This window comes from Protomyctophum bolini (assembly GCF_963924005.1).
Source record: "Protomyctophum bolini genome assembly, chromosome: 17".
NCBI lineage: Eukaryota > Metazoa > Chordata > Actinopteri > Myctophiformes > Myctophidae > Protomyctophum > Protomyctophum bolini.
The window spans coordinates 29,286,549-29,302,356 of NC_137878.1; the positions used below are offsets into that span (position 1 = coordinate 29,286,549).

Genomic DNA, 15,808 nt, shown 5'->3' on the forward strand with positions numbered 1-15,808 from the left:
TCTTTTAAAGCTGAAAACACCAGCCAGAACCTCCTGTCTAACCACCCGATGAATGTATTGCTGCACAACAACAAGGGAAAGGTTTCACAGTATGTCACTTAATAAATGATACATATCTTACACAACATACATATAATTGTTTTATGAAGTGGTTACAGATGAAAACAAAATAACACTGACTGCACTGATCTACTCCACTCCACCCCCGTCTCTCTCATCACCCAAATGGATTGGGGCTGCAGCAAACAGTCTGCATTGCAGCCATCATCTGTGCTCTAATATTAAAGCCAGTTGATCCTGTGACTGAGGTGGTGTGGTGTGACTTGTGTGAGTGACTTAAACGGTATATGTGTATGCATATGGATGTGTGTGTGTGTGTGTGTGTGTGTGTGTGTGTGTGTGTGTGTGTGTGTGTGTGCAGCTATACATATAACATGTATAGGTTATGTACAGTTATCTGTACCGTAGATACACACACACTTTGTACATAGAATAAAGTGCATATGCACAGTCACATGCACACACTTAAAATGTTAAGATATATTCTGCATGCAAAATATGTTGGTGAGATTAGAGACGAGAGACACAAACAGAAATAGCACTCCCTGCAACGCAACATGGGTAAAGGGGAGCTGCATAATAGTAATCAAACAAACAACTGAAGATCACCTCCTGCATCCTGCATCCTTAGACTCACTAAATTGAGAAACGATGCAATCATGTCACCCTCCGGCACCGGGGTCCTCAGTACTGTACTCTAATTTTGTTAAAGTAGGACTCATAATGTCATTGGAACCCATCTAAAAGACCACCTCTGGGTCCCTTGACCCTGCAGGCCATTACATTGAAAAACCTATTTACATCACTGTGTGTGTATATATAGATATATGTAGATATATATCTATATATAGATATATGTAGATATATATCTATAGATAGATGGATAGATATCACATGGTTTTCACAACAAAACTAAATCACTAGTAAACAACAATTATTTTATTTATTATAGTTTTTTAAAGCAATTTAAGGTTAACTACTAGACTAGACTATCAGACCTCTTGCCACCATGCACAGAAATAAATAAAATACGTAATACAAAACACCAAATAAATTACAACTGCCCATTTAGACTGTAATGGTGGGGACAGGCCAGCTCCGGAGGAAGGAAAACAACCGTGCTCTGCAAAAACGGATCCACAGGCTTCTGACTGACCAAATTGAACCTGCAGATTGTGTGCGCAGGCTACATTCAAGTGCAGAATACTCAATTAAAGGCCTAACTTACTGAATCATCCCAATTAATCTTAAATTATAACTCCACCAAACATTGTGCCACACAGTTCATCTAAAAAGACACTATGAAATGTGAGCAACCAACCAGCAAATTAATTTAGCTAATCTGGGGCTGTTATTCATGAATTACCTTGCTTTTTCTCATCATACGATCTTACTTATACAAATTACAGCTGAATTTTGTTTTTATTTTTTGCTGTTTCCTTGAGCAAGCCACATAATAACATAGGACTAGGTAGAAGATTAGAGGCCTGTTTTAGACAGAATTCCCTTCTGGATCAATAAAGTATAACAATATATCTAAAACAAATCTCTAATCCAGTTTCTTTTGTTTTCAGTTTAGACTAACATTGCATGTTAAACCAGTACACCTTATATTACTGGCTACAAAAAAGTGTGTGCAGCAGCAACACTGTTCTCTATAACAGAAAATGATCTAGCCATGATCTAAGTCACTCCCTTCCTGTGAGATGGACAAACACATGTGAGACATGCAAGCTGTAGGTGTTGTTTCTCCAGTGGAAACTAAATACAAGTGTGTGACATACTGTAAGAGTCATTCATTCCCATATTTAAACTAAGTTTAAGAATGGCCGTAAGTAAGGAAACCCATTCATGAAATTCTTCAGATGATGTGACGGAAAACCTACACATGTCTAATCGGTCCATAGGCGGAGCAGAGCGCTACATCCTCCTCCGTTCGTCCACAGGACGGAACGTTTCCTCTCCTTCCTGTGCGAGAGGTCAGTGCCGTGGCTGTGATTTATACCATCTGGACCGGGAGCTTCGCTGACGTGGAGCTCAGAGGAGACATACTCGACAGGCTAGTGTAGACGCTCACTGCCTGTTCGAGAACCACTGCAGTACTGTGTGAAAGAGACGCCTCCCTCATTCCCCCTTTTCCAGGCACTATAGCTCAGGCTAGCAAGCCGACTAGCACCACGACAACACCACTGTGCAACACCAGGCCTCTGGAAAAGAATGCATGGCTTTACTTTCTTGTCCATCCCTTCCACGCCCTTCCCTTTAGCCCTTGTCTGTTTTCCCTCCACCCACATGTATAAACATACAAGCCCCGTGGGCTGCAAAGACAACGCATCAGCAGAGCTGAGAGAACTTGAGTACAGTCCAACTGGAGGAAAGAAGCTTCTTCATTTTGTTCTCCATTCCAATTCTGACTAAATAAAGGCAATGCTATGTCAGAGAATAGGGCTGGGGAAATGTGTGCACGCACCCAACTCTGTTTAATACCGTATTGTCCCAAATATAACGACTCCGATTATAAGATGACCCCCATTTCAAGACTCATTTGTGGAAAAAGAACATCGGAAAAGTAGAGGTAGAATATCATCTCATTTAGAGCAAGCAGACTGTCACCTTGACTCAGGAGGAACATAACATCAGGGGCCAAAGTTACCATGACTAACCACATCCCATGATTATGTCCATAGAGGAGCACTTCACTCCAAACAAAGAAACTGTCTATAAGGCAGTAGTAAAGCTGAAAAAGAAATAACATTTAGCCACAGGCTTCGGAAAGTTTGGTTTTGGCAAGATTAACATCTGGGTAGTTCATTCACGTAACCTACACCATTAAAATACTTATAGTATTATACAGACAATTGAAGTTGGCTATAGGGCCGGAGCTGTGGGGGCTTTCTCTGCTAAATCCTCAACACGTTCAAACAGTTTCTGTCTGTGTGCATCACAGAAAAGGGGGTGCCACTCCTATTGTGAAGCCACAAACCCTGAACATTTGGAGTGCCGCCCTGGGTCCTTGCCTGGCCCATTAACTAGATAGCTTATGACTGTCTGTGCTCTTATAAGACCACTGAAGCCCAAGTTTTATCTTCTATGAAACTTCTTTCGTGAGGCAATACAGCTCCTCAATAAACTACCCCCCCCCCCCCCCCCGTGCGCGCACACGCGCGCGCACACACACACACACACACACACACACACACACACACACACACACACGCACACGAAATTATTTTTTTAACAGAATTGCTGATTTCCATTACTTACTGTATACTTAATGATATTGAAGTTGACAGTCATTTGCACACACAGCTGTCATTTGCATGTGGTTTGTTTGTTGTTATTGTTATATTGAGTTGGGTGGCAATAATGTGATTTAGAGTTCTCTGACTTTGAGGGATTATTATCAGAATTGTTCTATAGTGCTATCTATAGTGCTATCATAGATCTCATTAAAGATTCAGGTCAGTATAGTTGACTGATTCCATCATGGTATGGACCATGGAACCAGGAGAGATGGGGTGTGGGGTTAAGGAGGTGGGGTCGAGAAGGGTGAGACAACAGGGGGTTTAAATGCATTAGTGGGTAAACCGACAGCCTGCCAACCTCGGGTTTGAATAAATCACAGTGATATATGGGATTAGATACCCTTTCACAATTCTGACATGGGAGGTGCATCGGTCTGTAGAAACTCCCTGGTTCTTTACAAGGACGAGACTGCCTGATAAGTCTGAACAAAATAATGTTTCTGTTGATCTAGGGACTTTGTCTTTTTCAGGGTCCAACAGTCCTTTATTTTTTTCTTCTTTTTTTATATTTTTTATCCCACGATTTTGTAACCCATTTTTCACCCCTGTGCCAATCATCTACTGTGATCCTGGGCTCTACACACCCTCCGCCAACCTGGGGAGAGCAACGGACTTAACTCGTGCTCCCTTCATGCCTGAGTGTCCAAGTTGCTCCTTTACACCTGACAGGGGGGAGTTTCCCTGGTTGGACGTAGCGCGTGGAAGGAACACGTTATTCCAACCAGTTCCTTTCCCCTCCATCAGGCGCCCGCCCCGGCTGGCCAGGGGGAGGCAGTTTAGAGACCAGGACTACTGCATGTTTTTGTGAGGGTACCTACCCTAGGGGACACGGGGAGAACATGCAAACTCCACACAGAAAGGCACTTTCAACAGTCCAACAGTCCTGATAATGACACACACTGTGAGCTTGACAGCAGACCACCTCGGGAAACGGGACCAAAACATGCTCAGAGAAGACATCCCTGGTGAAAACCTACAGTTCAAGGCTAATGTGAACCATTTCAGTAATCTGAAGACGCATAATAATACGTCACATAATGTGACGCACTAACGGTCAAAACATGCAGTATATGCAGTATGCATAGCCTGATAAAAACAAGCTACAAGGTGCCCTCAATGTTGACCAACAATGCTGACCTGTCCTGCAGTCACACAGACACACACACACACACACACACACACACACACAAGGCATCTCTTTTTCCCTTCAGCACATTGCCATTCCTCTCCTTGTCAGCACCTCTCCTTGTCAGCACATGACAATCTTGACACACACACACACACACACACACACACACACACACACACACACACACACACACACACACACACACACACAGTGTGATGGCAGATTTTCACTTTGTGCCAGTAATGAGATATCATGTTATGTTATGTTATTCTCAATTGTTTTTTACTATAGCGACAAAGTTGTATAAGGAAAATAAGTATAAAATAAAGTGTGTTTGAGCTGCTGCAAGCTACAGCAGGCATCTATTCTATTCTGTGCATGCATAGGAGAAGGATATCAAATGGAACACAACCACCCTAAAGACTAATCATTGTGTATATTCCTGCACTATACCTGCATCGAGTGATCTTGGTACATAGAAGTTGATCTATTGAAGATTCTGACCTTCAAATGTACATCATTTTTGTTTTGATTGTATTGCTGTATTGTTGTATTGTTCTTTCTGCTTTGGCAATGTAAACGTATGTTTTCTCATGCCAATAAAGCCCTTTGAATTGAATTGAATTGAATTGAATTGCATGCTCTCCAGTCTCCACGACTCCACTCTTGTGAAGTGGAAGGGGGAGGGCTGCCTGCAGCCTACCACAGAAGTCACCTTCCTTCCACCAAGTAAACATGTATTTGGTATACTGTAGGTGTGTATTAGTAAATGCGGCTTTACACCCCTCATATCAGGATAATCACATGTAGCCTAATTATAATGATACCAGTGTTGTCACAGCTCAAATTAGCGTTAGTTAGTGTTTTCTTGGTAGGGGACCAAGTCGACTTAAGTGTTTTTGTGGTTGGTTGGTCATGGTGCAGCTGGAGTCATTTAACTGCACTAGATCTCCAGTGTCAGGCTCATTTTCCATGTCTGCCTGCCTAAATGCTGTGGGCCGCCCGCCAGCAGGACTGATTTGATGCGTCGGTCGGCCCGGTGCAGTAGGCTACTATCAGGCTTTCTGCTTGGGACATGAAAGCCTGATGATACGGATCTCTTGCACCTCTTGTCGAGCGAAATTCTAGGCATATTAGCGGTTCATTCCGCTCTTTGCGTTAAGCGCTGTCGACAATGCAAAGGGTTTCGACTTCCGAGAGCACATTTTGGGGTACAGGTCTGGTGGTAGACTGGTACCCATTTCATGTGGTTTCATGTGGTTAAAATCATGTGTTACTATGTCATAAAGTCGAGAGAATAACCGCTCATGCACACGGGACATTCGGCAACATAAATACCAACACATCATGTAGCTAAATGTAAAACGATGGCTTCATCATCTCGCTGTATATTAAGATAAAACTGCATTACGGCAAGTAGGCTACATGCCCCCCCCCCACACACACACACACACACAGTCACACACACACACACACACACACAAACACTCTGCTGCTCTGACGGTATGACCCTTTTATGATACTATATCAATCTGACATACAACTCACATTTCTCCGTTAATGACAGTTTCTCCTCGAAATTATTTTCAAGGTCCTTGTAATCCATTTTTTCCATTCAAACGATTCCAGTTGCTGTCATTCCTCAGTATGGAAGTACAGGAGATCAAACTCCCGGTTCGGTAGCTTACAGATCGCCAAAAACACACGCCCTTTGTAAATCCAACTGAAAAGTAACAAAATACCGCCGAGAAATACAAAGATCCGCTTCGACACGTCGCAGAATTATCTCTAATGTTCTGTTCGAGTTGATGTCAGTGTTCCTTCCTTGATTATATTTTATACCGATTCCGGGAGGGTGTATAACTGTATACGGTATATTATACGACCGTCGGTCCTCCTAAAGTGAAAAATCAACAGTGAGATTGTGCTTCAGTAGGAGAAATCCTGCAGGGAGGGAGGGAGGGAGGGACAACATGATCCATGCGGGACAACCGCTGCCTCTCACACGGACTGTGCCATCTGTTGGGAAACGGGGAGAGGGCAGAAATATTTTTTTACCTCGCAATATTTTTCGACTTCGAGCAATATTATATCTAATCTTATCTAACGTAAACTTTTGTCATCCATTGTATTTCCTAATATCGTCTCTTCGTGCTCGTGCATTTGATCGATACAGCTGAAACGGTCCAGTACAGTAGCCTATACAATGAATGGTTGAATCCATCAGATGTCTGCCACCAGCTGATCTCGGACTCGCACACAGGCCCAGCCGCCCAGATTTGTACTTCGTCGTACGACGGACTATACACATTAAAGCGATATTTGCAAGGTGAGCAGAGCAGTGCGTGGTCAGACCTTAGAGTATCCTAAGGGTCAGACTCAGAGAGTAGTCTTTCAATTTCTGATTGATAAAACTTCAGCCGAGTAGCCTACTAGTGACTATGGTGCGTTTTAATCGTTTAGTTACATTAACTTTCCACTTAAAATAAGTATAAAAAAAATAAATGCTTGAAACTTTGCTTGAAAAGTGAAAAGTGCAAACATTAAAGTATAGGTAGCCTAGTATTCTGTGTGACACACAGGCACAGGCAGCACAGCACGGCACAGCACAGCACACTAAAGGCCCTTTTAATGTTTTTCCACCATGGTGAATGCATGTGGTGCTTTTGAAGAAAACATTAAGTCATGCAATTTCCATGGACATGTGATCATCTCCTTCCCCTTGTGTCTTGTCCCTTGACTTGAGGTCATTCAATTCAATCAATGATCAATGAATAGACTCTTTGTTCCACTGATGACGATATCGAGATATTAATGATGACAGGGAAAATATCAAGTTATCAACCCAAATCACTGTCCCACTGCATGGTGATAAATCAAAAGGTTCACTGCAGACCTAGAACACTTCATTAATGCAGATGTTTTGAAATGCTTATATCCATAATATGAATCTATCATACAGGCCATTTGTATTCATCCAGCACCATTTCCATGCATGGCTTTCTTTTAATTTTGTGAATGTGCTTTAGCCTAGATTCATACTTTAAGACTCAATCATTGCTTTATGTGCCATGCATGTGCTCTATGCTTGCATGTGATTTGCATGCCTGTTATACATCTGCTTTTAATGTCATAATGTTGTTCTTGTTGATGATTATGTGGTTGTTGAGCACAGTAGTATTCTCCCTGTACATCCTGTGGTCCCCTTTTCTCATATGAAACCACACATCTATATCAAATCAAATCAAATCAATTTTATTTATATAGCACATTTAAAAACAACTCTCATTGTACCAAAGTGCTTCACAAATATAATACAATACAATACAATACAATATAATACAGTGTAGAAGACGTCAATAATAAAACAACAGAAAAATAGGATAGAATAGTCTAAAAGAAAAGGTGCAGGATCATGTCGGTGGTGGAAAAGCTTGTGAATATAAAAATGTTTTAAGTTGTGATTTAAAAGACTCAACGGAGGGCGCAGACCTAACCGCGAGGGGAATTCTGTTCTATAAGTAGAATGCTTTCAAATATGTTTGATATTAGATATATACCTTTCTGAATGTTTGTGGCTTCACGTTAACTTTCTTGTGCTGAAGTGTACAGAGTGTAGTGTAGTTTACTTCCCTCCTCCCATCTTGTATCTCACGAGCACCTATACCTATCCTGACAATAAAAGGCAGTCTGAATAGGCTTCCCTTGAGGCAATACTTGTTCATACTTGCCTACCTGCACTGGTTATAACTTAGAGAGGGGCCTCCCATAAACTCATTGAGGAATGTGGATACCTCACTCTACCATCACCACTAGGACACTACATTTAACCCTGTTATAACTGCCAAACAAAAACAGAGAATAATAATATCACCTTAAGCACTCCCACTCTATATACTGGCAGAGCTTTCTGTGCCATCCAGATCCCAGTACTTTAAAAGCTGCTATTATCTTGTAAAACTTTTTTCTAAAAGGCAGATCGGAAGACATTTGTATAATGTTTTTTACAGGATATGATTTGTGGAGAGCCTGTTATTGAAGTCACTGTCTGAATATAACTACAGCTGTTATGTTGTGGGAGTCACAAGCATGTGTGCAGTTGCCGTGGTATCAACAGCAGAGTGAGCAGACACCACAGGGTGAGCAGTGAGCACTAAGCAAAAACTCCAAATTATTTCTAGCTTATTTCTCACAAGAAAACTTACACAGACTTACAAGAAAACTTATGCTTATACTATATTTCTTTATAGAGGTACTGTAAGCACCACCTGGTAAATACAAATGTTGCAAATATTGCCATGACGATGTTCCTCATATTCAATAATATACAATATAATAATAATGAATACGGTAAGTCATAGAGTTTGTCCATTTGTCTTCTGGGTCCAGTCAGGGGCATTGTTGACATTCAGTGTCCCTCACCACCCTCCACTCTGCCTTAACAGTTGGCATGGTCACATCATCTCAACCACAGCTGTTATATTATTGTGTTGTATCATTGGCCAGACCAGCAGTTCTTTAGACAGTTGCCTGCCTAAAGCAACAGTTACAGTATATCATGTCATGATGAGAAAATCACATTTTCTCAGAATCTTGACATACATTTTTTTTCTGTACAGTATCTATTGAATCGCCTTGTTGACACATGATAATTACTAATAAACAATTCCATTAATACGACCGGATATTTGTAAAATAATTATAGCTCATCAGTCAGTCAGACTGTAGACCAAAAATATGTGTGAGCAAGGGAGGGATTGCCAAAGTCAAAGATGAATAAAACAGTCTTGCAAAGTGTCTAAATTTATATCCATGGAATTCATCCACCCCCACAGATATAATGTTGTCACTGTTACTTGGTTTATGCACGTGCATAAGCGCTCAGCCACACTTACAAACTCCCACACAAAGCTGCCTTGAGTGTCTCATGTAGGAATCCAGATCTTGGAATGATTGTACAAGAAGGACCGCTTTGATGGTGTCTGTGGTTCATAGAAACCTGAGAAGGGGGTCGGGGGTGGGGGGAGTTAGTATTACTCAAAATAATTCTCATGCCGTATTGGCTAACACAGTCCATTCAATAATCGTGAGCTTGACCATCCCAAAGCTAGAAATGAGAGAACTAAGACTAACTTTATATACAACCTTGTATCCCCTTGCATGACTACACTGACTGTATTGATATTGGCAACTGGCATCATTTCCCATTACAAACTGTTGTTGCGTGTGCAGCCCTGAAGGGTATCATTACATGTCAATTCAGAACAGACTCAACAGAAATGAAATAGCACCACTGTAATTTACAAAGCATTTTGTCTTGTAAAGTATAAGGGGCTTGAAAGAGTACCTGGGCCTGGTCCGCCCTGGCCCTGCTTTTCTTGGATCATCCGTCTAGTATGTGATACAAACACAGCAGAGGACATGAGGTGCTTGGGTGGTCCGTCATAGTTGACTAGGTCATACTGCCCTGGGCCAGGTAACAGAGGGCTCTTGCGAACAATCAGAGGAGGGGCTGATAGCGTCAGATAGTGTCGCTTCCTTAAAAGACAGTTGAGAAAATGGACTTATAGCCCAGTGAATAATAATAATAATAAATATTGTTGGTTATACAAAAATCACACTTGTGAGAAGTGAGGGGTGACTTTGGGGGGCATGCACAAACATGACGCCACTTACGTCGTTTGCCATTGACTTGTCCAGAAATGTTTTACGGAAGAAATTATTCTGTAAAAAGTCCATAGACTTGGCCACACACATGACTACACGGGCGACACACCAGGTGTTGAAGGCCCTTCAAAAATAGTGTGAACGCATGCATAGATTCAAAACATACAAGGTGAAGCCGCACTGAAAAACACTCTGGGCTCCATTTTCGTCACCGCTAAACCCCTTATCCCTAAACCTATTTTGCAAAACATTTTTGAACAGTTAAAAAGGCCAGTCTACAAGCTCACAACGTGTCAATGTAGATTGGCTATTTGAACTATTCAAAAATGTTTTTAGTAATAAAAAATAGTAAAAAAAGGCAAAGAAGTTTAGGGATAAGGGGTTTAGCGGTGACGAAAATTCCATAGAGTGTAAAATTAAGTCCTCACAATAGAAAATGTCATCATAGCTCTTCAGCAGACATACAAGATTGTCTAATGAAGACCTTATGCTCAAATGTCACATCTGGTGGTAATAAATTGCTATGGTATCTTTTTTGTGCACAGACTTCATATCATGGGTTTTTACTCACAGCATGATGGTCCTCTTCACTGGCGCAGGGACCTGGTGGGGGTTGTAGGCTCCTGGGCCTGGCACAAGGCTGTCCTGTGTAGGAGGGAGCCTTGGAGTTTTTGACTTGAAAGGCGACATGGCAACTCTGGGGCATTTCTGGATCACGGTCTCCTTCACTTCATAGTGGCCTTGAATTGTAAGTAACAACAAAATATTTAAAGTAAACCCACTAAGCCCTGAGGTCGATTCTACAAATGCCTTCTGAATCAGTAGTTCGCACACTTTCAAGATTTATCAATTTTTTTCAAAAATAGCAGATGTACAAGCTTGCGACGCGGCATGAAGTGTGAGAGACACAAAAATCTAAAATGACTGGCTGTCATGGATGATATAAGAATGATACTATTACTGATACTTACATGGTGATGGCACTTTTACAGTGTTAGGGGAGGAAAAATAGCTACGTCTAGTTTTTGACAAAAAAGCAGATGAAGCAGCAACTATAGGATTTCTTTCAGGTCCAGTGAAATGTACCTATAAATCCAGGAGAGTAAACTTTAATATACAAAATACAATTTAACTGTGCAGCACAGTGACATTTTACATACATTTAACAGTTAACATGAGTAAAAAGACCCATGGCATGTAGCCACATTTTTCAGAGATACATTAACACTGAAGATTTTCGTTTTGAATAATTCCAGTGCACTTGAATAATTCATATACATCATATTGATTTGGGGCTGGAGTTATGTCCTTGGGAACATCTCTTTGCAGTCCCACAGGTGATCTGAATGCTCTGGAGGCCCCTCTGCTTAAGTTGTTCTTAACCAATGAGGACTGCAGGTTGTATGCGTTGGGCCCAGGGGTAGGCCTACCTCTCTGTGGGTTAGGGGGGAATCTGAGAGCCTATAGTGGTAATGAGCAGATTATATCCAGGCAAGTTTATTATACTTTCTGGCAATTAAAGTGCAATCCAGAGACCCCACAAAGTACATGCCATTGAAAAGTTGACTTATAAGGACTTCACAACTTCACCTTTGATGCAAAACTTCCTGTGCCTGTAACTGAGAAAGAGGGGCTAATGACTTCAGCAACTTGGCAATAGAACCATAAGTGCCTGGTCCAGGATTTTCATTCTGAAGCAAATACAAATAGTTATTCTTCATATGCTGCATATCTACTGTATGTCTGTCTGCCATAAATATTTTGATATGATTTTGTACAACGGTATATGTATACATATGAATGAAGTTGTAGACTCGTTGATATTGTCCTACCAAACTGTCTTGCCAGCAGAATCTCTTGGTTTGTGAAGAAAACCCCTTCCTTTCTGTATTGCTTATCACAACCGCTTGGTATTTTGTAGTTACTGACGATGTATAACTTGAAATCTCACAGACTAGACAATGGTCAAACAAATTAATCATTTAATAGGCATTATGAAAATGAATATTGATGTCTGCAGCAGCAAATCAGAGGAACTCACCATCATTCAATCCTTGATATTTCTGGCCCATGGTTCAGTAGAATGACTGGACATTGACATAACATTCATCGGTGGCTGTCAATAAAATAAACAACAATCCAGCACCACAAGACTGTAGATTGATAAGAGTCTAATAGATCCGCTGCTGTATAGCTCATAGCTGCATGTCATTGTACAGGTTAACATTAAATAATTATAGGAATACTTTCCTAGATTCATTTACTGATTAAACACCTGGAAATATCTAAACATGAACAGTACACCTCATAATAATATACAAAATCAATCACTGATATTTGATCAAATATAACGATCAAAGTCTTACTGTAGGATAGAAAGTTTTGTCACCACAGCAGGCAAAAACAATGGATCTTCAACAAATGTTACTATGACAACATATAAAACAGATTTGGTCCTGAATCCAGTTTGCATTATTGTATTTTAGCGCCACCCCGTGGCCAATATGCAATTGGTTAATACTGCTTCAACCTGAACCTGTGCACTTTCAGGGCAAGATTGAGACATTCTTAAGGAAGGTCTGATGATACAAGAGAAAGATGATACACCTGGCCTGGACTGTGGCCTTGGTTCAATTAAAGGTAGGGCAATAACAGATAAGCGACAACTTTTTATATTAAATATTTAAACCAATATAGTCCATATAGATAGATACCTGTATTGATCCCACAGAGATCAGTTTTGGTTTAGGGTGGTACTGTAGGCTACCCAGATTGCCTTTTTTGAGAGAAGAATCTAGTAACTTTAATTCAATTACTATTTGAATGAAATAAAATAATTAAAACCAGACAAGCATCCGTGTCATTTGTGTCATCAAAAATAGCAGATAATACAAGTACACAGACAGCGCTTCATTTTGTGCCGCACTGCAAGCTGTTATGTTATTTTTGAATGTCGTGAAAGTGTGCAAACTACTGAATTAGAAGGCATTTGTAAAATCGGCCTCAGGTCTTATAGGGTTAAAGGTACTTTCCAACACGGGTATTAAAATAGGCAATCTCGACCATTCTGTGTTTTAAGATACAGACTTGTTCCTTTTTATTGCTGGGAAATATCCCTGAAGAGTATCCAATACATGATAAATATTTAATCAAGATCCTCTTAAGAAAGCGATCACACGACGCTGGTACCAACAGGACCCATCAACAAAAGAACATTGGATGGACATTACTGAGGAACTGTATGTTATGGAAAAACTAACATTCATACTTAAACTAAACTAAAATTTGGGAAAAGTGGGATCTATTCTTTCAGCCTAGCAATAATGTATGAGGGTTTCAATGAATGCATCTTGTAAGATGAAAAATGCAGCCTAGTTTGTTTTTTCATTTTTTTTTAAATTGTCTTGTCCTTTCATCAACATTTAAGTGAAAAAAACCAATATATAGGCAATCTCAGTTTTGTTGTATCTCCACCCGTTTTCCTGCCGTCCATAGGTCTCACCATTGTTTAACCTGCGAAGGGTGTGTAGCCCACCATGTACCTCCTCCATGAGCAACACACATTGGATACACTTTTTTTTAAGTAGCTGATCTACAAAATGACCAATCTAAAAAATGTCTCCTATGACATGCCCAAAACAGGAACACCAGGGTGAAAGTGGTCAAACAAAGATGGCTTGTCAAGATTCAACCAAAGTTTATTAGTCGTATATACACACACACGCACACAAACTATACATTATACATATAAATACAGTATATACATTATAGAAATATACATTATATACACACGTATATACAAGAATGTACAAACATACAGTATATACATTATATATTATACAGTATTAACATATAAGAATGAATACAGTATAACAGAAGCTTGTTGGAGGTAACCTTGTGTCACCATCTTGAAAGCCTGGATTTCACTCCCAAACTGTCCAGTATGATCTAGTCCAAGCCAAACGTACTCTAGAATTCTAGAAAGTGGTTTCCGGGTTGGCGGATATACCCTATAGCTAGCGGTTAGTATAACAAACTGAACAAATGATAATGCCTCTGGCCGAGGAGAATCATTTTTGGAGGAGCACAGGTGCTCATTGTTTCCGCCATGGTTTCATGACGCAGTTAATATCCGCCATGGACCAGATCAGAAAACTGCTAAATGACTTGATCCCAGTCTAGTTGGAGGTGGACTGTGGAACATTTACTTTGGAGTGGACCAGCCTCCAAGTAGGCAGTTTCTGTTAAAGTATCCTCCTCCTCTTCAAAGTCCTCCCCAACCTGCGAGTGGGTGTAGTGAGTGGCCGTTTCCTCAACCTCCCATTGGCTGGAGTCACGGTGGGTGGGTGCTTCCCATTGGCTGGAGTCACAGGGAGTGGGCACTTGTGCTGCGACAGGAGGCAGTTGTGACCACTGTTAAGAGAACAATGAAAGATTTGTTAGATAAAACAACCTGTCAATCTATATCAATACATTCATCTATGTACATAACTATGTACATATCCATCAATGTTATTTCATATTGACCTTGGATTTATTCACTATTGTTAGGTAGGGCAAGTGATATTTTGTGCAAGTTCTCTCCTGATATATAAAATAGGTATCCCAAGCTGAAAATGCATTTTCTGTTTACTAAAGAGCAGGAGAGACATTGAAACTCCTGTTACTGAACAAACACGAGTACCATCAGAATATAGAGCTATTTAACACTTGTTTTAAGAAACAAATGTCACGTACCCTAGGATTTGACTGTGTAAATTGGGGGTTCTAGAGTACATTTGTTAGACATTGATACTTACTAGGAGCTCTGGACCACCAGGTGGGGCATTGTGATGAAAGGATGCTCCAACACCTGGATGGGTGTTATTCTCTCCTTGGCGTCCCAATGTAGCATCTTCTTCATCAAGTCCATCAAAAGCGCCTTGTGATAAGGGTCCATATCATCATCAAAATCCTGTGTTTGGAAACAATTAAGGATGAGCCACTGTCCAAATAAATCACGTATTAAAGTTTTCTGAAAATAAATGTTGCTATATAATAGTCGGTGAAAACCGACAAAACTGTGACTTTTCAGAATTCAGTATGAGATCTACCAGCTCAAAGCGGGGGACAAACAAAAATGTCAAAATAGAGGTTTCTTCCCGACAACAGCAATATAGAAACTACAAATAAAATAAGTAGCAGTAGCAGCTTACTTACCAGTCCACCCAGGCTATCCCAGTTTTCTTCAGCTTTGAAGCCTGTTTCTGCTTCATACTCTTGTAGAGTCTGCACAAAAAAAAGGAAAAAGAGGACACAGGATACATTTTAGGATGCATCTTTTCCAGTTTCTGCAAAATACAAAAGAAATATATTGAAGCAGTTTATCGTTTTACATTTTTTTAATAACTTATTTCCCTATTCTAATAATAATCTTTATTGTCCCGAAGGATATTCATTTTCACAGGTCTGTTCAACACCAACAACAAAAGCAGCACATATAGAAACAACATAACACCAAGACAATACAAAAACAACATGAGTTCCCCACTGTGTACAAGAAACCATCCTATCGCCGGGGCAGTTTGTTTAATGCCGCGACTACACATTCTACACTTTTTCATACGACAAAACTAACAAGAATAGAAGAGGTATAAGCTAAACAGGT

The 15,808-nt window shown here is 40.4% G+C and overlaps 2 protein-coding genes across 5 annotated transcripts in view; both read right to left on the reverse strand.

Moving 5' to 3' along the window:
* The window catches only part of LOC308332403 (uncharacterized protein), a 44,559-nt gene extending 38,143 nt beyond the window's left edge, over positions 1-6,416 (reverse strand). For all 4 annotated transcript variants that reach the window (XM_080788297.1, XM_080788296.1, XM_080788295.1 and 1 more), the window contains exon 1: positions 6,043-6,416. In XM_080788297.1, coding sequence (XP_080644423.1) covers positions 6,043-6,109 — 67 coding nt within the window. In that variant the 5' untranslated portion in view covers positions 6,110-6,416. The remainder of the gene's footprint in view (positions 1-6,042) is intronic.
* A 3,003-nt stretch (positions 6,417-9,419) lies between these two features.
* Positions 9,420-15,064, reverse strand: stpg1 (sperm-tail PG-rich repeat containing 1; the record flags this gene model as incomplete). Its single annotated transcript, XM_080787188.1, is given in 9 exon segments — positions 9,420-9,493; positions 9,842-10,032; positions 10,733-10,901; positions 11,421-11,595; positions 11,752-11,808; positions 11,811-11,852; positions 11,994-12,099; positions 14,443-14,574; positions 14,961-15,064. Coding segments are annotated over 9 exon segments (1,050 nt in total).
* Between the last annotated feature and the right edge of the window lie 744 nt (positions 15,065-15,808).